At 37.1% G+C, this 24,251-nt stretch overlaps 2 protein-coding genes across 4 annotated transcripts in view; one reads left to right on the top strand and one right to left on the bottom strand.

Moving 5' to 3' along the window:
• The window catches only part of Desi (DM4/DM12 domain-containing protein Desiccate), a 172,484-nt gene that overhangs the window by 36,141 nt on the left and 112,092 nt on the right, over positions 1-24,251 (bottom strand). The window lies entirely within an intron of this gene.
• Positions 4,891-15,327, top strand: LOC142240504 (uncharacterized). 3 transcript variants are annotated; one of them, XM_075312220.1, is made up of 4 exons: positions 4,891-5,162; positions 6,741-6,883; positions 13,630-14,481; positions 14,842-15,327. In XM_075312220.1, exon 3 carries the CDS (start codon positions 13,632-13,634, stop codon positions 14,478-14,480), a length of 849 nt encoding a protein of 282 aa, XP_075168335.1. In that variant the 5' UTR covers positions 4,891-5,162; positions 6,741-6,883; positions 13,630-13,631; the 3' UTR covers position 14,481; positions 14,842-15,327. The 3 variants fall into 3 exon arrangements, with proteins under 3 accessions (XP_075168335.1, XP_075168319.1, XP_075168326.1); XM_075312204.1 differs by having other exon boundaries at positions 4,892-5,162; positions 14,852-15,327; XM_075312211.1 differs by lacking the exon at positions 4,891-5,162 and having other exon boundaries at positions 6,659-6,883; positions 14,852-15,327.

Genomic DNA, 24,251 nt, shown 5'->3' with positions numbered 1-24,251 from the left:
ACATACCTTTGTATGTTTGCTTGTCCTAGTGTGGATGAAATACGTCTCCCCATTAGCAGTTCGTCTAGCAGCCTATGTATACCTTTATCAACATTCAGAGTTGTCAGTCCATTTAATATCGAGCTCGGATGGATGTTATTGAATGTCCCTTCGATGTCGAGAAACGCCCTTCGAGTATGCATGCTGTCGTGTCGAGAGCAAACTTGAATCGACGCTAGTTCTAAGATAAATGTCTATCATCCTCTGCAGAGTCTTAAGTAGGAATGAGGATAAGCTGATTGGTCGGAAATCCTTCGCACTCGAGTGAGAGGCTTTTCCCGCTTTAGGTATGAAAACGACTTTTGCTTCCCTCCCCTTTTCTGGAATATAAGCTAAGTTTATACGTCCTTTATATATCACCGTCAACCAGAGGACAATTCTTTCAGTCACTGCTTGTAACTCCGCCGGAGTAATTCCATCAGGTTCGGGGGATTTGAATGGCCCAAAGCTATTTATCGCCCATTTTATTCTAGATTCCGATACAATTTCCTCGATAGGAACATGGTTCAACCGTCTCCTCACCGGACGTTGCCCTCCGATGTTTTAATGAAACCTGGAGCGGAGTTAGTGGATGCTAGTACCTTCCGTAGTCTGGAAGCCTCGGACGTTTTCTCAATACTGCTGCAGTAATCATTCCCAGAGTTATGCTGAGCCTTTCTTAGTTCTCGCTTGTATCCTCTCAGATTCTTCTTGTAAGCGTCCCAATCCTGAATATTATTTATTCAACCGTCGAACTGACCGGACGTGTTTTCTAATAGCGGAGTATTTCATCGTAATAAGTACTTATTACGAATTTCACGTGTGGTGGAAATAATAAACCACCATGCAGCGAAATTCAAAGTCATTCACTGGGTTGCTAACTTCAGGGCCCAGTGGACGGGTAACGACTGAAGTTATAAATTTGGGCAGCGACCAAGAGTCAGGCCCAATTAGTCGACCTGTAGACGGCTCGACTGGCGGTAACACTTTGCCAAGTCGAACCTTTTCTAAGGTGACGACATCAAAAGGAGGCAATCCATCTCGAAAGAGATTCAAGGAACGAAGAAATGCTTTGTTTATCCTAAAGAAATTAGGATCAGTCGACCAAAGCACGTTGTCGGCTAAGCAAAGCGATTCCTTAAAATGGGCTCAAGGAATTCTTGAAGCTGGAAAAAGGGAACAATCGCCGGATGAGCTGCCATCCTCTAAACGGGATCAAAGATCGTTTGCTTCAGTTGCAAAATACAGCCTTGTAATGGCTATCATTAATAAAGGAGCCTTGTACGGTATGACTCCAAGGCAAAAATGGGGGAAATTGAGAACGCGATGTCTGGTGTCTACTCAGAGGAGCGAAAAAGTTTCCCGTACCAAGTCCTGGACAGCAAGATGCTGGATGGTATCAAGGACGATATAAGTAAATAGCTTTTGCGGACCAGAGGTCTATGGATTGCTTTAAAGCTGTGTTAATGGTAATTGGTGAAGTTTGGGAAGGAGCCGCTTTGGAGTTAGTCGATAAAAAAGACATACCGGCTAAACCTAGAGCACATGAATGGATACCGGCAAACCCTCCTTATACTGAGTCAATACTAGAGAGACTAAAAGAATGTAACCCAGATCTTCCAACCGCCGATTGGAAGGTTGGTCGTTTGGATGAGGTGGATGGACCAAGACGACATGCGGTGTTTATATTAAACATAGTGTCGCTGCCACATCTAGCCCAGACCCAAGGACGTGTAAGTTATGGCTTTCATGATATCCGTATGAAGGTATACAAACGCGATCAGCCAAAGGATTCCGAAACGGACAAGCCTCCGGTAGAGTCAGCAGTGAAAAAATCGCCTAGCGAAGCCGAAGGAGACATAAAAACTGCAGACTATGGCGAAAATCGTATGCGGGAAGTTTCTACAGGCTCAAACCTCACCAAAACTGAACCGCGGATTGTTGCAAGAGTCATCGAGATCTGTGAAGAGGAAGCCCTTTATGACTCAATTGAAGCGGCTAATGTGACGGTGGTTGAAAATTTGGATGGTTCTACGGTTCCTCCAGATAAATCTTCACCATTGTAAGGCGCTTGTGCTGCCTTAAAAGTTCTCCTGATGAAAGGAGACATAGATATATTTCTTTTTCCAGAACCATACCTATATAAGAACAAGATCTGTGAATTAAGCACTCCGGGTTTCAAACTTTAGCATAATACAGGTAACAATATAAATCGAGCATGTATAATTGCTAAAAACGAACTAAACTTGTTTCTGCTTCCTTCATTGAGTAATGCAGACGTCGTAGCCATTCTAGAGATATGCAAATGCAAATATTGGGTATCTTCGGTCTACATTGGACATGATAGGGAGATGCCACCCTGTGCCGTTTAAGACCTTAGTTGAGGAGTCACTAAAAACAAAGACAAAACTCATTATGGGATGCGATGCAAATGCACATCATAGTATTTGGGGAAGTAGTGATACTAATGCAAGGGGAGAGTCGCTAATAGAGTTTATTTTGCGTACTAATCTGGTAGTTTGCAATAAGGGAGATGCACCAACCTTCGTCACCAGAAACAGGCAAGAGGTTTTGGACGTCACGTTGACCTCTCCGGAGCTGAATGATAAGATATCTGAGTGGCAAGTTTTGAGGGAACATAGCTTCTCAGATCATCGCTACATCAGTTTCAGATGGGCTGTACGTACTTCAAAGACCATATTTCCGCAAAATGTTAGAAAAGCTGATTGGAATAGGTATAGGGAATCGTTCAATATGATGATACCGGAAATGCCAAAGACAAATATGAGCACTGTGCAAGATATCGAACACGCAGTGGAGCGGATTACTAAGGCCTTCAACATGTCACTGAAAGCTGCTTGCCCTAGAGGAAATCCAAGGGGAAAAAATCGGCCGCCATGGTGGACTACGGAGTTAAGTAACATGAGGAATTCCTGCAGGAAGCTCTCTAACAAAGCAAAGTCCACAAGAGCTCCTGAGGATTGGGACACTTACAACATGAATCTGAGAGCATATAAACGGGAACTGAGAAGGTCTCAACAGAACTCTTGGGATGATGTCCATACGAGCTCGATATTAAATGGACTGACAACTCTGAATGTTGATCCAGGTATACTTAGGCTGTTAGACGAACTTCTAATAAAGAGACGTATTTCAGCCACACTAGAACCACAAGCAAACCTATAAAGGTATGTGAACAGAGTCACTCCCCAAGGAGGAGTTCTATCACCTCTTCTTTGGAATGTTGCTATACACAACCTTCTGGTTTCTCTAGAAAAAGAAAGGATAAAAGTGGTACCATACGCAGATGTTGGTAGCGCCAGCAGTCAGGGGAAAATTCCCATCCACAATCAGAGATATTATACAGAGAGCTCTCCGGATGGCTGAGAATTGGGCGAAAGATAATGGTCTTGGGGTAAATCCAGCAAAGACAGAACTAGTCATGTACTGCAAAGATCGCAAAACTCCCACGGTTAGGCCCATTTCCTTAGGGGGTATTGAAATTCCCTTTGGGGAGTGTGCAAAATACCTTAGCGTTATTTTGGACAGGAAGCTGAATTTTAGGCTTAATATTGAATAAAGGGCGAGAAAAGCCACGGTAGCTTTGTACTCGTGCAAAAAGGCAATAGCGAAAAAGTGGGGACTAAAACCAAAAATTGTGCATTGGCCATACACGGCAGTAGTTAGTTAGTTGTAGTCTGGTGGTCGTCACTTCAGAAACCGACTTGTTTAGATAAAGTTCAGCGTATGACGAGCTTATGTATCTTAGGCGCATTTAGTAAGACAGGAACAGACTCCCTTAATGTCATGTTGCATCTATTGCCTTTAGACATTTTGGCCAAACAGTCAGCTGCAACAACGGCTTTGCGGTTGCGCGAGCTATCGCTGTGGTCGGAAAAAATGTACGGTCACAGTTCGGTCCTCAAAGTAATGCCAGATGTGCCTAACGTAGTGGATTACACTTTGGTGAGTCCACTTTTCGACAAAAAGTTTGAGACTCTAATCCCCAACAGTGAGGCGTGGTGCACACAGACCCCGAGAAATAAAGAATATATAGATTTCTACACTGATGGCTCCAAATTGGATGGACAAGATCTAAAGATCTGGAAATTCGAATAGCGAAAAGATTACCTAATCATGTAGTGTTTTTAGGCTGAAATATTGGCAATAGGAGAGGTGGTGAATTGGCTATATATATATATATATATATATATATATATATATATATATATATATATATATATATATATATATATATATATATATATATATATATATATATATATATATATATATATATATATATATATATATATATATATATATATATATATATATATATATATATATATATATATATATATATATATATATATATATATATATATATATATATATAATATATATATATATATATATATATATATATATATATATATATATATATATATATATATATATATATATATATATATATATATATATATATATATATATATATATATACATATATATGTATATATATATATATATATATATATATATATATATATATATATATATATATGTATATATATATATATATATATATATATATATATATATATATATATATATATATATATATATATATATATATATATATATATATATATATATATATATATATATATATATATATATATATATATAATATATATATATATATATTATATATATATATATATATTATATATATATATATATATATATAGAAGGGGAGGGTGGCTCACACCAAGCGATATATATATATATATATATATATATATATGTTCAAAGTTTGTTTGAACTCGGTTTGAAACACTGTGCGTAGCGGCACAAATAATTTTTAATCGTCGTGTCCTTTTGTTTTTCTATTTGTTTACCTGGAAAGTTGCCCTTTGATCGATGCTTGTAGTTTTGTCGCTAAGCTTTGCATCAGCTACTAAGCATCACTCAAGAGGGCAACGAACCAGTCTTGAAACGACCATCAATTCGCGTGCGCGCTGCCGATCTCCCCCCGTGATAAGTGATAGTGCTGTCAACAATAATTATTAAATAAATAAAATAAAGTGAACATATAACAAACCTTTAAGTGAACATTTAAAAACAATAGTTTATTACAGGTAAACAATTATTGAAGGCATACAGTGAACAATACAGTGAAGAAGTGACTCGAATAACCCATCGTCCCATAACCCATCAAGTACAAGTGAAAGACACAAACAAAACCCTCATCAACAAAAAGAACAAAATCACAACACAAAATCCATTTTACTTAGTACTATATTGCACAAAAATTGAATATAAATTGCACTTATCAGTTCTACATACTACTATGTTGCACAATTCCATTGCATCTTGTTATTAAAATAAAAGTAACCCTTAATTACACCCTTTCCTACATTTCAATTTAAATTGAATTTTATTTGTAAATATTTTCTAAATCTAAATATAAAATTTAATTGCTAATTTAAAACTTAAATCTAATAACAAACTATGAATTAAAACTACCCTAGAAAAATTACACTGAAAATACACTAGAAAAAACACTAACATAATGGAAAATAAATATTCCTGGATTTAAAAATTTAAAACGAAAATTTCTTCAAGTGTAATTATTTCGGAAGGCAAAATTAGTTTTACTTTCCAGCTTTTCATTAGTTCATCCCCGAACATTTTGGTCCATTGCGAACCGGATTAGTGTTTTTTAAATTATTAAAAACAATAAAATTGAAAAAAAAATATAATTTTTTTCTCCAAGTGTATTGTGATTTTGTTCTAAGTGTACAAGTTAAAAAACCCAGTGACCCATTAGTGCGTTTTATCAAGTGAAGAAAAAACTGTAGTAGTATATTACAAAATATAAAAGTATTAAGTGATTATAACCCAGTGTAATATTAATGTCAAATACCCTAGTGTAATACAACAACAAAAAAAACCAAATAGTCAAATAATATTCAAATTGCCCATGCCCTTCAAATGTAACTATCACTATGCAAAACAAAATAAACAACAACAACAACATACATTGACCACACAGCTGGTGATGCATTGACTGACCAACAAGCGGACAGCCAAAAAATAGTCAAACACACACACGTACATACAAACATATAAAGCATAGAGAGAAAACAAAATAAAAGGGTAATGACATTAATACTACACTGTAAAAATAAAAGGTTATGACATTTAAGTAAAATGTTTGAAAAATAGTGAAAAATTGTGGACAATAATAATTTTGAAGTGTTTTTCGGAAAAATTATGTACTTTTTTGGAAAACTAGTGTATTTTAAAGAAAAAAGTGGTTTTTTCGAAATTTTCAAAATTTAGTGACCCAGTATACAAAAGTGTTTTTCCGTAATTTTTTGATCAATTAATCAAAGAAAAACTGATTTACACTGTAAAAAACAATGAAAAAGTGAATTTCTGTATTTTTTGGCATAAGTAAAATTTTCTATTTGTGATATTTTAAAAAATCAGTTTTTTGCAAAATTGGTCAAAAAATTACATACAAGTGACCCATACAAAATTAACCCAAGTTTTTGTGCATTTTTATAACAATCAATTCTCGGTTCGGTCGTGTAAAATAAAACAACAACAAAAAATAAATATTGAACTTTGGACATTTTCGGTGAATTTGGACAAAACCGTAACAACGGTTTTTTAAAAACTACATTTTGTCCAACAATAACTATTTACAGTTTTCACGACACAAACAGTCCCTAGCGACACAACACAATCTTCAACAGCACTACAAAGCGACACAACAACACAGCGGCAGAAAGCAGACGCCATTTTTATACATCCAATTACACACATACATACAAATTTACAAAGCTTCAAAGTGAGTACCTATTTTTTGATTTTTTTTGGGGATTTTTGGTATAGTTTTTGCTGAGCTCATAGTTGAGAGCTTGTTGTTGCAAAGACTCTGTATAACCCGTAGGAAAAAAAAACAACTCCGAATTTGTGATATGCTCATGACACAGAACTTTGGACACATATTTTATTACGTAATTTGAGAAAAAATTGGAAAACGAATGATTTTGGAAAAAAAAGCGGCTACACTAAAAGAAATTTTTTCCTCAATTCTTGTTGGAAAAAATTACGAAAACGAATGATTTTGGAAAAAAAGCGGCTACACCAAAAGAAATTTTTTCCTCAATTCTTGTTGGAAAAAATTACAAACATTTTTAAATTTTATTTTTGCTCAAAAAATTTAATTTATTTTGTTTTCTTCAATCATAAAAAACATCAAATTGGAAAATTCATAAAAATTTTGGATTTTTTTTTCATCAAATCGATTTTTAATTTTTTTTTGGATTTTGGAAATATTTAATTGGGAATTTATCATTTTATTTCCCGTACACCGTAAAAAAAGAGACCCTGGAAAAAATTTATCATTGAATCAATCGGCAACAATTGAAACTTTTTTTGAAGAAAACAATTTATTTTATATTTATATTTTTTATCAACCTTTATTTCAAAGCCAATCTATCTATTCGACCCTCTGACCCACAAAAAGGTAGGAGATAGTTGGTTTTTGAAATTTTTTGACACATTTTTGTTAACAAATTTTTTTTCAGCTTTTTTTTTAATTTCGTTTATTTGTATTGCAAAATTGCTAAAATCCATATATTTTTGAGCATCGTGCTTTAACAAAATATTGCTTTTCTGTTTTTTGATTTTTTGGGTGTTTGGGTGTTTGGGAAATTTTTCGTAAAATTTTTTTTCGAGATTTTTTTTGGAAATTTTTTGGAAATTTTTTGGAACATTTGTTGTAAACGTAAATTTGTGGGATTTTTTTTGTTGTTTTTACGTAATTTTGGCCCAATTTGTCTACTGACCCAATTTTTTTGTTAAATTTGACTCGTTTTTTAATTTTTCTTGATTAGTAAATATTTTCGACACTACAAATTTTGTCCCGTTTGAAAGGATATCTTGATTTTGAAATAGTTTATTGTAGAAAATTCGTGTTTTTTCTGAATAAAACTAGTTTTTTGATTCTTTCGCGAGTTATAATATATTTTAATTTTTGACCGGTGCAAAAAAGTTTAAAATACATTATGGATAGAATTTTGAAAGAAAAATTTGCCAATTGTTTGAATGATCTCGTGGATGTTGAAAGCGTTTTATCTGTCAAGGCGGCCACCGAAGATTTACACGCGTTGGAAGCGGCTCGAGTAGAGCTAAATACGTTATGGGACCAAGTTAGGCGGGCTTATATAAACTGTCGAGATAGGGTTCCAGTTGAGGGAGAGACTCCAATAGATAAGGATAAGCTTCGCGGTCATTATAAAAACGGTATGGACGTCTATAAGACAGGTTTAAGTACGATTAACTCACAGATCTCGGCGCGGCAGGAACGGGAGAATCAGGAAAAATTAGCTAGGGAATCATTAATGACACAAAATATGGCAGTAGACCCAAATTCGACCCCAAATTTACGATTACCACCATGCGACACCGACATTTTTAAGGGCGGGTATAGCGAATGGCCTACATTCAGAGATTTATTTGCTGCAATTTACATAAATAACCCAAGATTGAGTAAAGTCGAGAAGTTATTCCATTTGACCCAAAAAACTTCGGGAGAAGCGCGGGAAATCATTACAAATGTACCCCTAACTAATGAGGGTTTCGATATAGCTTGGAGAAATTTAGAAAATAGATACGAAAATAAACGGATGCAAGTTAACGAACAGCTTAGGATTCTCTTTAATTTGCCTACAGTATCAGTTGAAAACGCGTCAACGATACAAAAATTACAACGCACGATTAACACTTGTACACAAACTTTGGAAACTTTACTAGTAGACACGGGAGAATGGGACCCAATATTAGTATACCTTGTTTCAACAAAATTACCTCGTACATTCTTGGAAGAATTTGAGAACAGTTTAGAGGATTGTTCGACACTTCCAAGTTGGCAGAAATTAGACGATTTTCTGTCACACAAGTTTAAAACATTGGAATCGGTGGGGAATATTAAAATTCAAAATTCGAAACATAATCAATCAAGATCGGATAATGATAGAAGGGGGAATCGTGTTAATAGTTTTCATACAAATGTCACTCAGAAACATAATCCTTCGGGTTCAAGACTCAATAATAATAATAACAATTCACAAGCCAACCATAATTCGAAAAATATTAATAATCCTAGTCGCAAACAAAGTGAAAGCGTTTGTCCAATTTGTCGGACAAATCATTTGTTGCGAAACTGTCCCAAATTTTTGGAAAAGTCACCCAATGACAGAATACAAATAACGAAACAAAATCATCTTTGCTACAATTGTTTATTGGCCGATCATGGAGTTCGGGAATGCAAAAGTCGTTATAGTTGTAGGGAATGTAATCAGCGACACCACAGTCTGTTACATAAGGGCAATGTTGGCTCTGCCCCTACAAACACAACACATACACGAGACGCAGCACAATCTAGTGCAAGTGCTGTTGCTCTCAACACTTTAATTCATCGAGTACGAGACGGAGCACAACCTAGCACAAGTGCTGCCGCTCTCAACACTTTTGTTAATCAGGTTCAAGGTGGAGCACAATCTAGTGCAAGTGCTGCCACTTGTTCCACTCTAGTTCAATCATCGATTTCATCTAGTATACAGTCCACTTCTACTAACGAAAGGCCTAGTATAACGACTCTCACGTTGCAAGAAGATAGACCCACTCCACGACCCGAAACTACACTTTTGTTTACCGCAATCGTTCAAATCGAATCAAAGGGACAGAGATATGACGCCAGGGCAATCATTGATCCTGGGTCACAATCGACATTTATTTCTGAAAGAATCAAAAACAGATTACAACTTCCTACAGTCAGGAATTTAGTTCACGTCACAGGTTTGAGTGACACAGTTGCTGAGACATCTACAAAGGCTTGTGTTTTTAATCTTTGTTCACGCATAGACCCTACTTTTGAATTAGAGGTTTGGGCACCCGTGTTAAAGACTCTTCCGTCTAATTTACCAACGCATACTCTTGATCGAACATTGTTTGATGAGTTCCGGCATCTTAGATTAGCCGATCCGCAGTTCTTTGATAGTCGACCCGTTGATATGCTCATCGGGCTTGATATAGGACCGTTCATATACACTCATGATGTTCCTATGAAATCTTTTGGCTCAATATTGGCACAAGACACTGTATTTGGATGGATAGTAGGTGGACCCATTCAACAAAATATTGAGACAACTAGGAAAATTGCTCTTCACAGTGCCTCATCTTTGGAAAAAATAATCTCACGTTTTTGGGAGGTGAAAGAAACCCCAAAAAAGATTTTGAGGTCAGCTGAAGATATTTATTGTGAAAAAAATTACAAGTCTACGACGAAACGTAATGAAGCGGGAAGATACATAGTGACTCTACCATTCAAGAGTTGCGCAGAAATTGGTGCATCTCGAAACATTGCACTTGCACAATTTCACAGAATGGAGAAGAAATTGGCCAGGACCCCTGATATAAAGGCAGAATACGACGCTGCTATTAGGGAATATCTTCAATTGGGACACATGCGAAAAGTTGATCCACAAAATATTTACAAGACCCCTCATTACTATTTACCGCACCACGCAGTTATTAAACCAGATAGAACGACCACCAAACTTAGAGTGGTATTTAATGCATCAAGCCCTACTTCAAATAAAAAGAGTCTTAACGATATTTTACATACAGGGCCTATTCTTCAACAGGATTTGGTGTTACAAATTTTAAAATGGCGTTTTTTCAAATACGTTTTCAACGCCGATGTTACAAAAATGTATCGGCAGATATTAATAGACCCAAATCAAGCTTCGTTTCAAAGAATACTTTTCCGATTCTCCGAAAATGGCCCAGTGGAAGATTTTGAATTGTTAACCGTCACTTTTGGCGTAAATTGCGCACCGTTTTTGGCAATAAGAACCCTGCTTCAATTAGCTGAAGATGTACAAGACTCATACCCTTTGGGCTCAAAAATAATCAAAGAAAATTTATACGTTGATGATGTATTAGCGGGGGGACACACGATTGAAGACACCATCGCCGCTAGAAAACAATTAACATCTGTTTTAGACTCTGCTGGTTTCGAGTTGAGGAAATGGACCTCTAACGACCCACGTCTATTAAATGATCTACATCCTGATTTATTGTTGCCTGTCAATTGGTTAGATCTTTCTGAAGGATCGTCAACCAAGACCCTTGGCATTCGTTGGAATGTAGCGACCGATGCTTTCTCATTTAAAGCGCCAAATGTTGAAGAAAGAGAACTTTTCACTAAACGCGAAGTTTTATCGACAATTGCTAAATTTTTCGACCCTTGCGGCTGGCTTGCTCCGATCATTATAGTTGCCAAATTAGTGATGCAGCAAGTCTGGTTAGATAAAATAGGGTGGGATGACACATTAAGACCCGTAACCACTATGAATTGGAGAAATTTTGTGAAAAATAGCCCGATTATTCATACTATATCTGTACCAAGATGGATTCGATTTTCACCCTCCAGCGCGGTCGAAATACACGGTTTCTGTGACGCGTCGGAAAGCGCGTACGCTGCAGCTCTTTATATTCGAGTAGAAATCGGAAACCAAGTAGACACTTTTCTTTTAGCAGCCAAAACTCGTGTGGCTCCAATAAAGAAAATTTCTCTACCGAGATTAGAGTTATGCGGAGCGGTTATGTTATCAAAGTTAGCTAACGCAATTTTTCCAAATCTACAAATAACGCAATTTACGACACATTTCTGGACTGACTCCACCATAGTTTTAGCGTGGCTTCGTAAACCACCGTGTTCTTGGAGCACTTTTGTTGGAAATCGGGTTTCCGAAATTTTAGAAAGCGTCGGTAATGAAAACTGGAATCACGTGGACTCTGAATCGAACCCAGCCGATATCGCGAGTCGTGGTTGTTCACCAGATGAGTTAAAAGAACCTCATTTGTGGTGGACGGGGCCGGAATGGTTGAAATTGCCCAGAGATCGGTGGCCCAAAACTCAACTCAACGCAGATACGAATCTTGAAGCTAAACAAGTTAAAGTTTTCGCGACAACTGTTTTCGAAGACCCTTTGACCCGTTTCTCATCTTTATCACGCGCTTATCGGGTGCTATCGTATGTAATGCGTTTTTGGCGGAATACAGGTTCAAATCGGTCTCGAATTGCGTCGGAGGACATATCCTCATCTGAACTCAATGATATAAAAACTCGTCTAATCATCGTTACTCAAAAACATTATTTTGCTGAAGAATATTTAGCTTTGACTCAAAAGAAGCGACTCTCGCCAAGCAGTAGTATTTTATCGTTTAACCCATTTATCGACTCAAAAGGAGTGCTTAGATCAAACGGTCGTTTAGTTCAATCTCCGGCTCTTACATATAGCGAACGCCATCCTATCTTAATTCCATACGACTCTCGGTTTGCTCTTTTATTTGTAGAATTTGTTCACAAGGTCACAATGCACGGTGGCAATCAACTAATGGTTCGTGTCATTCGATCGGAATTTTGGATTTTTCGTGTGAAACAATTAGTAAAAAAGGTTATTCACAATTGTCGGATATGTTCTATACATCGACACCGGACCCAAACTCAAATTATGGCATCCCTGCCACCAGAACGCACTATGTTATCTAGACCCTTTCAAAATACGGGGGTAGATTTTGCTGGACCCTTTGGGATAAAAAGTTTGACTGCTCGAGCTTGTCTTATTACAAAGGGTTATGTCTGTATATTTGTTTGTTTTTCGACTCGCGCAATCCACTTAGAAGCTACTAGTGATTTGTCGACCCAATCCTTCATAGCTGCTTTAGATCGCTTTATAGGCAGAAGAGGGTGTCCAGAAAAAATATTCTCGGATAATGGGAAAAACTTTATAGGTGCCGCGGAACTTATTAAAAAAGATAGGATCGCATTTATGAAATCAATTCAAGACACTACTATTCAAAGACACGCGCATCAAAATTTAGAATGGAAGTTTAATCCTCCAGGGGCTCCCCATATGGGAGGTCTGTGGGAGGCGGGAGTTAAATCGTTCAAGACCCACCTTAAGAAAACAATGCCAAAAATGAATTTTACGTTTGAAGAATTATCAACGATTTTAGCCCGCATAGAGGCTTGTCTTAATTCACGTCCGATTAGTCCAACTAGTGATGACCCTTCAGACTTAGAGCCTTTGACCCCAGGACATTTTCTGATAGGTTCTCCATTGTTGACCCCGGCAGAACCCGATATTTCTGGTGGGGATGTGACATTAATAAATCGGTGGACACGATTAAAAGTTATTTCTCAGAATTTTTGTCAAAGATGGAAATCGGAATATTTGAATGAATTACACCGTAGATACAAATGGAAATACCCACAACAAAACCTTGCCATAAATGATTTAGTTATTATAAAAGATGATCACTTACCTTCAAATGAATGGAAACTAGGGAGGGTTGTCAAAACCTACGAAGGCGCTGACAAAAATATTCGAGTAGTAGACATTAGAACCGCTAGCGGTATGCTCAGCCGACCCATAACGAAGATAGTAAAACTATTTGCGGACTGACTAGCATATCACAAATTCATCAAAAAACACGGTACTCACAAAACTTTTGTTACAGAGATGGCCGGAGTATTACCAGTTCGCGACCCATCACCAAATGGACCCTCTCGCCACAATCGTCGACACCGACCTGCGCACTGGCAGTATGCATGTGGGCTGTGCCAAGACGACCACCCAATCAGGTCATGTGCTTTTTTCCGTCGACAGACCCCTTACCAGCGGTATGAGACTGTGGAGAGGCGCAGCTACTGCCGTAACTGCTTGGCGCGCAGTCATTTGGCTCCAGACTGCCCAGTCCTCACCGCGTGTCGGGAATGCAACCTCCGTCACCATACGATGTTGCATGGGGCTCCTCAGCTTCGTGAAACTTTTGGACGCTATACGCCACCGCCGGTAGAGTTACCGTACCACCGATCTTCGGTTTTCATTCCTACAGCCCAGGTGGATATGATGGCTGAGGAGTCTGAGGACTGGGCCAGTGTAAGGGTGTTGTTATGCCAAGCTGCCACCCATACCCGAGTCGCTGCATCGACCGTCACCCGGCTTCGCATCCCAACAAGGGAAAAGGATGGTCGTACGTTTGCCACCATTAGATTACGCGCACGACGCTATGGAAGTCGGCTGGTATACAAACTTAAAGCATTGGTGACCCGCGACCTGCCCAGACGCCCATACTCAGACCCCATCCTTGAGGACCCAGCCACAAATATGGAGGCTCATGAACTGGCAGATATAGATCCCAGAGGCAACGAGTCAATTGACGTCGAAGTGGGCGCAAGTGCGTATGCCTACCTGCGGCGAGATGGAGTCGTACAGACGGGCCTGGGAAGAGTTTTTGCCCAACTCACCGATTGGGGCTATGTTTTCGTGGGGCCCGTCAGTAGTCCAACCGAAGTCAGCAACCAATAAGGTAAGGTAAACTACACTCTTTCGCGGGGGGCAGAATGTTCAAAGTTTGTTTGAACTCGGTTTGAAACACTGTGCGTAGCGGCACAAATAATTTTTAATCGTCGTGTCCTTTTGTTTTTCTATTTGTTTACCTGGAAAGTTGCCCTTTGATCGATGCTTGTAGTTTTGTCGCTAATCTTTGCATCAGCTACTAAGCATCACTCAAGAGGGCAACGAACCAGTCTTGAAACGACCATCAATTCGCGTGCGCGCTGCCGATCTCCCCCCGTGATAAGTGATAGTGCTGTCAACAATAATTATTAAATAAATAAAATAAAGTGAACATATAACAAACCTTTAAGTGAACATTTAAAAACAATAGTTTATTACAGGTAAACAATTATTGAAGGCATACAGTGAACAATACAGTGAAGAAGTGACTCGAATAACCCATCGTCCCATAACCCATCAAGTACAAGTGAAAGACACAAACAAAACCCTCATCAACAAAAAGAACAAAATCACAACACAAAATCCATTTTACTTAGTACTATATTGCACAAAAATTGAATATAAATTGCACTTATCAGTTCTACATACTACTATGTTGCACAATTCCATTGCATCTTGTTATTAAAATAAAAGTAACCCTTAATTACACCCTTTCCTACATTTCAATTTAAATTGAATTTTATTTGTAAATATTTTCTAAATCTAAATATAAAATTTAATTGCTAATTTAAAACTTAAATCTAATAACAAACTATGAATTAAAACTACCCTAGAAAAATTACACTGAAAATACACTAGAAAAAACACTAACATAATGGAAAATAAATATTCCTGGATTTAAAATTTAAAACGAAAATTTCTTCAAGTGTAATTATTTCGGAAGGCAAAATTAGTTTTACTTTCCAGCTTTTCATTAGTTCATCCCCGAACAATATATATATATATATATATATATATATATATATATATATATATATATATATATATATATATATATATATATATATATATATATATATATATATATATATATATATATATATATATATATATATATATATATATATATATATATATATATATATATATATATAAACTGTTTCTGTGAGCAAAGGTATCCAAGAATCGTGTGGCATTGACCCACTATCCTAGTCGGGCGTATTACCTACGGTACAAACAAAAAGATCTATCTTGTAAAAAGGTCCTTGCCGTGGAATGTCCCCATCACTTTTCCATCCATTCCGCCCAATCTATAAAGAGAGTTGCCCAAAACCTCCAGAACGATACACTTGATACTGGTTGGCGCTATCTTAGAATTGTAATTATCCGCCTTATTACTCGATCTGAAATTTTTCCTGTATACTATCTGTCCCTTCACAAACTTTACGTTATGTGCTCGCTAATTGTAATTCCTCGTAGCTCGCTCATGTGCCAATTTCAAATTCTCGAAAAGTTGGTGTCTTATCAATTGGTTCCTATCTGAAGGACTTTCCATGAAAACATCAAAGTCCTTCAAACTTCCCAGTTTCCGGAGAATCTCATAAGATGATGCGTGTTGAACCATATTAACGCCAAAGGTAGCATAGTACGGTGTCATGTTTATGGAGCTATGATAACCGCTACGCAAAGCAAACTCCGCATCACTTATATGTAGGTCCCAATTCCTTTGTTCAGACCCCAGATATGACCTTACTATCTGGAGGACCGATCTATTGACCCATTCTGCGGCATTTGATTGAGGAGCATATTGGCCTGTTCTTATATGATGCACGCCATATTTGCCCAGAAACGCCTTAAATATCTCCGATAGAAATTGTCGCCCGTTGTCCGAATGTATGTACTCTGGCACACCGAATACATGAAATACTCGTTTCTCAAGAAATTTAACCACATTGCAGGCCGTATCTTCACGCATGGGTTCAAGGAGAACATATTTCGTGAGGTGGTCCAGACATACAAACAGCACGGTGTTGCCATACTTCGTTCTAGGATAAGGTCCCAGGAAATCAATATATATCCTCTGAAAAGCCCTCTCCCCATGGTAGGCCTCGGGTACACATTCAAGTTCTTGCTAACACTACATATGTCACACCCTTTTACCACAGCCTGTACATCCCGTACCATAGGGGGCCAATAATACCTCTCTCGTAGTCGTGCGAGTGTTTTTTGAATGCGCCCATGTCCAGATGATGGTGAGAAATGAGCTGCAGTTCTTTGGGTACCCAGAGCTTCCATGCCTTATCGTCCTCGAGAGAATCTCCAGATACAAAGTTCGTGCGCTTGTACACATATTTCTCTAACACACAGATGTCAGGATTCTTATCCACATCTCCCAAAATCGTTTCCCTTAAATTGGCATACTCCTCCGAATCAAAACTAGGACTCATAAGGTCAACATCTAATAGCCTACTTGTCACCAAGACTTCTTCCATGTGTGCTCTCGATAGCGCATCAGGTACGATATTCTGAACCCCTTTTCGATGCTCTATATGAAATTCGAATGCCTGCAGTTTCAGGTTCCATCTTGCCAATCTACCAGTTAGCTCAGTTTGGCTCATCAGCCATCTGAGACTAGCGTGGTCGGTGATTATGGTGAAGGGCAATCCTTCAATGTATGGCCGAAACTTCTTCACACTCAGCACAGCGGCGTAACACTCCAACTCGGTCACACTGTAATTCCGTTGTGCCTTGTTGAGCTTGACGGACATAAAAGCTATGGGAGGTTCGTTTCTTTCCTCGTCCATCTCGAATGAAACACCTCCAACACCAACAGAAGAAGCGTCACATTGGACGTAGAAATGCTTGGAGAAGTCTGGGTTCACCAAGACCGGTGCTGAAGTCAAACAATCTTTAAGTTTGTCAAATGCGCGTAGGGCTTCCTCCGGGAGAACAAACTTTCGAATACGCTCCTTACTTAAACACTCATGCAACGGGGCTGCAATGGAGGCGTAATCGAAAATAAAGCGACGGTACCACCCACACATACCTAAGAACCTTCGCAGTTGTTTCGGAGTCTTTGGAACCGGGAAGTCCCTCACTGCCTCCACCTTTGCCTCATCCGTCTTTATGAATCCATCGCCAACAACGAAACCCAAATACCGAACCTGTTTTTGGCAGAACTTGCTCTTCTCCACATTGATGGTCAACCCCGCGTTCGACAAATAAGATGCCACTTCACTCAGCAAACCCATATGCGAATCAAAGTCGGGAGATACCACCAGAAGATCGTCAAGGTAGACAAACACATAATTTCTTATAGCCGCAGGTATAACCTTGTCCATAAGACGGCACATTCTCTGGGCGACATTGCAGAGGCCAAATGGCATCACTGTATACTGGTATAATGGCCGCCCAGGGACTGTAAATGCTGTTTTCTGCCTTGACTTTTCTTCCAGTGGTATCTGCCAAAACGCATCCTTAAGATCAATGGCAGAAATGTACTTGGTCTCTTGCAATCTGCTAAGTATACCATCAATGTGGGGAAGAGGATATGCATCTTTCACAGTTCGGGAATTAAGTTTTCGTGCATCAAGGCACAACCGATTTTTATTTTCCTTCCTAACAAGGGTGACAGGGGAACTCCAGCTACTGTTGCTGGGTTCTATTACACCCAGGGCAAGCATACGGTCCAATTCCGCAAAAAAGAGCTCTTGGATCGCTGGAGACACAGGATAGTGCCTTTGCTTAATTGGAACATCTTCATTGGTGACCTCAATAATGTGCTGTTCTACAGATGTGCGTCCGAGTCCCAAGACAGAAAATGACGGAAATTGTGATTTGACCCCATTTAGTCTTTCACGTTGTTGAAGAGTCATAGCATGTTGATTAATATCACACTGATCCCCATCTACAGCACAGATCTCCGATACACTGGTCCTACCAAAACTAGCTTCCCCTACCACACTTAAATTAAAGACACGCCAGAAGTCGACTCCAAAATAAAACTCTTGCTCCAATTCTGGGACAATCAAAAAGTCTAAGTCGCGCGTTACACCCTTCCAAACCACTGGCAAAGTTATGATTCCTGTAACTCTCGCCGCTCCTCCATTTGCAGTCCTCACCTCCAAGTTATGTAATTTCACAATGTCCTGTTCAAGCCCTTGTAGAAATATTTCAGAATCCCTCCCAATACAGCAAGCCCCAGCCCCAGAATCCAGCAATGCGAATCGTCCTCTCCACACGTGAAACATTTCATGTCGTGGAAGGTAGAACGACAAGAATTCCCTGAGCTACATTCTCGAAGATTCTTACGGTAAAAGTTCCCCGGCATACCACACGTGAAACACAAATTTAGATGGAATGGGGAAGGACATAATACCTGATCAGTTTTCCGCATAATCTCGTTTCCACTCGCGGATGTCAAGGCTGAACTTTGTGGTCGACCCCTGACACCAGTAACGGAATTCCTGTTCGTATTTGGAATAGCCTGTGACTTAAAAACTTTCCGTTTCCCAGGGGTGTTTCGACAGGGGTGTTCCCCTCCGCAGAAGTTGGCCCCGAAATCTCACTAATTGGCCTAGATCGTTGCCTATTCTCCCTCAACAGTTTCTCCGCCCGTCTTACCACGCTCTTTAGTTCAGCTATGGTGGTTATGTTCGCCGCAAATATTAAACTCGCCAAATTACTACGTAGATTACCTCTAAGTATACCCACTAATTCCCTTTCCGGTATCTTCTTTCGGAAACGAAATATCAAACTATGTATATCAGTATAGAATTGTTCAAATCCCTCTCCAACCTGCTGCCTACGATCCATGATCTCTCTAATAATTTCATAATCAGAATCATTAGTGCTGAATTGTTTCAAAAGCTCCCTTTTAAGAGCAAAGTACCCAAAGTCCGCATCATCTGCGTTATCTTCAAGGACCTGCCAAAACCACTTAGTAGCATTACCGGACAACAAACACTGGAAATTATTAAATAATTGTGTATGTGATATGCCATACTGCTCTCTCATTTTCTCAATACGGAAAATGAAGCTTTCGACCGTCATGTCGCGCCCCGAACCGTCGAACTTGATGTGCCGTCTATCCAAATCGACCGGCTTACGCATATCATATTCGCTTTGACTGCATGTTATGTCCACATTTGGATTTCGACTACGATGGGGTTCATAGTCGCTTCCCATATTCTCCTGCTCAACACGCGAATTGGACACATTTCTCAACCCATGACCACCTCCTCCATTATCCTGGTTATCCCAAGCCGAATACGTACCCCTTGTAGTACCCTCTGGTGTAGAACTTGATCCCCCGGGTGGATCTAACGTGGCCGCATTATCGGGACTCTCAACTTCCGTGACGCGCGTATTCAGTACAGCAATTTCTCCCCTCATCTTTCGCATTTCATCCATACAAGACGCAATCAGTTGGTTCTGCTGGCTGAACATAGCTAGCAATTGAGATAAATCCGATGGTGAAGCTTGTTCACCACTCGCAGCGTTATTCTGCCCTGGAAGTGACAAATTAGCGTCCTCCTGGCGGTCTGTCATATCTACCAGTCTTTCTATCTTCCTTGAAAAACTAATTGACTTATCACCCCCTTCTACAGTAAATTCGTCTGTTACTCTCACAGCAGGTCCTTCCGTCAATGACGATCTTCCAAAAACACGATTTGCACAGCGATTCAAGTAGTCAGTTGGCATAAAATTTACAGGCCTCTCAATTCCAGTGTCAATCTGATTAAGAATAGAACCGACAACTTGTGTCTCTAATGCCCTAGAGACACTCCTAGTAATTCTCCTATCCTGTGATACAATCCCACTTAGAGGATTCGTTGTCTGTCTTTCTGAATTAGCCATACACACTTGCCGATTAGCCTCAATATTACTTCTCCAATACTCCCAGAAACAGAAATGTTATAGATTAAATCCGTAACACTACCAAATTACCACAATGAATAATTAAATATCAGTTGAATGATTTGTCAAGATTGTGGGTGTTGTGATTAGCTTCATATGATATTAAAAAAAATTGTAAAACTTAAAAACAGAACAAATAAACCAGATCCCAATCTGAACACATCTTGTAAACCCTTAAAATTATTTGCAAGGTTGATCAGAACTTAAGATTCCCTCGTCACAAAATCACAATGATTATTCGTCAAATTACCAATGGCTAATGTGAATACAAAACAACATAGACATACATGCAGCGAGTCCACACTAATTAGAGAAAAACTCTACATGCTGTAAAACCGCAACCAAAATAATGTAGTAAATCAAATTCAATATCGCAATACAAAAGCAATATTGACTGCATCTACTCATATTCCATTTCCCACAAAATTTACTAAGAACAATTTCACAGGTATCCCACGTTGGGCGCCATATGTTATGACTGCCTGTTATAGGGTGTGGAGGTATCAATTGACACGGTGGCTAAGCGGCAGCTCGTCGGATCTGTATGGGTTGCTATCACCATGAAATACAACAACAACAGTCATAATCATAAATTCTTCGTGTCAAGAACAAACATATAAATCGGATATTGAAAATCGGACGAACGGGTATGAACGTAAACAAAAACACATTAGTCAGTCTGTCTGAAAGTTAGTCTGTCCGTCGCTTGGTGTGAGCCACCCTCCCCTTCTGCTATGGACCAAATATGCAGCCTTTGTATCATCTTCGGCTCCGAATTCTTAAGACAATACCCTACCAAGCCATATTTAATTTCCCATTATAACATAATATCGTACACCCTGTCTATTTTACACTCTTTTATACAAACCGATACACCATCACAACACCCCCTCCCCTGACAAAATAAAAGAAATTATCGCAACATGATCATCTCATTGCCTTCAAATGAAATCATTAAGAAATATTACGGGTATTAGTGATCTATATATATAAAAGTCAAAATACAAAGAGAGTACAAAAAAATGTAATCTACACATAAATGATTATTCCACCTAGATAGATACATATTTATAAATTCATTAAAATTCTCTTAAATTATAAAGATTATAGACTCACTCACCCTGTATATTATAGCGCTATAACAGAAGAGTTTGATGAGAGTAGATATACTGAAAAATCGACTTCAGTCTCTTAAAAATTGTTTGTTTATCGCTGAGCGAATATACATACAAAAAAAAAAAAACAACAACAATCAAAATAATAGTGGGATTTCTATCCTCCTTTCCTTTAGCTTCTTCATGATTTTTTTTCATAGTTATTTCTTTACATTTTTCTTCATTTGTTTTGATTTCTATTATACCTAATTTACAAACGAAAATATAGCAAGTTTAGATATGGATAGTACAAATAGGAATATATATAATATATTATATATATTCCTATTTGTATTAAATATATATGTATAATATATATATATATATATATATATATATATATATATATATATATATATATATATATATATATATATATATATATATATATATATATATATATATATATATATATATATATATATATATATATATATATATATATATATATATATATATATATATATATATATATATATATATATATATATATATATATATATATATATATATATATACAGTATGTCAAGAAAGTCTTTTGACATTGCCAAATATTTCAAATTCCAGAAATAATTGAAGTAAAAATCTAAATATTTAATTCGTTTTGAGAAAAATAAAATATGTATACTTTGCAAAATACATAATAAAATAGTTTTTAAAATTAAATTATACTTAATTTTGGAACAAAACATAAGTTTTATTCTATTGTCAAAACACTTTCTTGACATACTGTATATATATATACACTGTTAGAAAAATATGTTTTTAATATGTTCCGATATAAACAAAATGTGTTTCGGGCACAATTTTTAAACACAATATATTTAAGTGCAAACATGTAATGTTCCTAAACTAACACAAAATGTTTGGGACACATATGTTAATATGTTAGAATATATTATGTTTGGGGCATGAATGTTTCATAAAAATAATATGTGTGAATGTAAACATATATAAATTTACAAATTTCGAGTAAACATATATATGTTGTGATACTTTATTCAAAGAGCGCCAGAGAGAGAGAGAGAGAGTTAGTATAGAGAAATAAATAGAGATGGAAACCGGGATGGTTGAATAAAAAGATATCAACATAACACAGCGATAGAATGAAATGAGAGCAATTTCTGTGAAACCGCTTGTATGTTGGTTCGGAAAACTGTTTCATGATAAGGCCAAAAATTTTATATGCTTAAGTCTAATTACTATTTAATTTGAATATTAGAATGAGTATTCAGAATAAAGAGAATATACATTCGGAACCAAGAGAATAGACATTTGAAAGAAAAAACAGCATATTTGTATTACAGAAAAAGATGCGAAGAACTCAAAAATTTCGTGGTAGTGAAAATTATGTGAGGGAATGAGCACAATCTTCTTTGGGGAATTCTTCCAAACATATTCTATTTTTGGACTCAAAATGCTTCCAAGCATATAATACGCTCAGATAAAACAAACATATTAATGTTTCTGCAGTATCCAATAATATATGTGTTTCCTGCAAAATATGTTTGGAACATATGTTAGAGAAGCGATTTTTTTTGAGGGTGTAGAGAGCTTCTTTCTTACATTGGTTTATACATATCTTTCTCCTCAATATATTTTTGTTTTAGGTTTATCGGAAGTCTCTAATTATGGTTTATATCTTGATTTTTATTTCTGTTTAAGTTATAGTTGTTTTTGATTTCACAAACGTTCTTAAGAAAAGACTTGCAAATAATTTTCATTAGCGTTTCGTTTTTGTTCTTTCATATGTTTTGTTCTTTTTTTTAAACAATTCGGTTCTTTCATTCTTGGTATTTTTTTATTTATTCTCGGTTCTGTATAGTTTACAAACAACTAGTCTAATCAATTATTAAGCATTTGTTTTTCATGTATTTTTATTTCTTTTATTTACACAACATTCCGTTGTCAATGTTATTATCTTTTATTATTTTAATCATCACGGTTTTATTGTAGTCTCTTTGTTTTTTGATGAACCATGTTTTTATTTCTCTCTCGTAGATTTTGACAGAACATTTTTGAAAGATGCCATAGAAAATTATCATTAACTTTTTATGATAATAATTAGTCCCAAAACAACTATTAAAAACGACATCCGGAAGTGATCTATTTCTCCCTCGTCCTCCTTTCTTTTTCATACTTGTCAAAATCAAGCAGCTGAACAATTATCCAGGGTTGTAATTTTGCGTAGAAGAATCAGAAATTATTTTCCAGATCGGAAAAAGCGTAACCGGTTCCACAACAAAGGGTTGTAACGACACCAAGCAAATATGGCCCCATTTAAACTTAAACCACACATAGGGATGCCAGATTTTGAAGAGGCAAAAAGAGCACATTCAGCTTATAAAAAGAGCACATACGAAAAGAATAGATCACACTTTTTCAAATAAAAGAAAAACATTTAATTCCAATTTATTGAAATATAATTCATGTAAACATACCATAAACATAAAATAACCCACTTTCAACTCAAGCTAATTTTCTTACAATACTTTATATGTCATTTTTTGGTGTTTTTGTGAAAAACGTTATTGAAGAAGTTTGTTTACATTTAGAACAGAATACAAAGTGAAGAAGCAACATCTTATACGACTCAGATATATACACTATTTAATTAGAAAATAACGGCTAGGAAAATCTATTAGTGCGACATTTACGTATTTTCAGTTTACTTTTACCATTTATTGAATCGCGTTTGATTAATATTTGTTGTGATGCAAAAAAGAGCACTTTTGCGTGCTCTTTTGGCCTGTCTTGTTTTAAGAGC

The sequence above is a fragment of the Haematobia irritans genome, chromosome 1 (genome assembly GCF_050003625.1).
Source record: "Haematobia irritans isolate KBUSLIRL chromosome 1, ASM5000362v1, whole genome shotgun sequence".
Lineage (NCBI taxonomy): Eukaryota > Metazoa > Arthropoda > Insecta > Diptera > Muscidae > Haematobia > Haematobia irritans.
Note: the sequence above shows the minus strand (reverse complement) of the source record. Positions and strands in the feature narration are given on the sequence as shown.

Excerpts from the sequence above, each read along its gene's own strand:
- LOC142240504 (XM_075312220.1), top strand. The coding sequence starts at position 13,632 with ATGGCCGGAGTATTACCAGTTCGCGACCCATCACCAAATGGACCCTCT.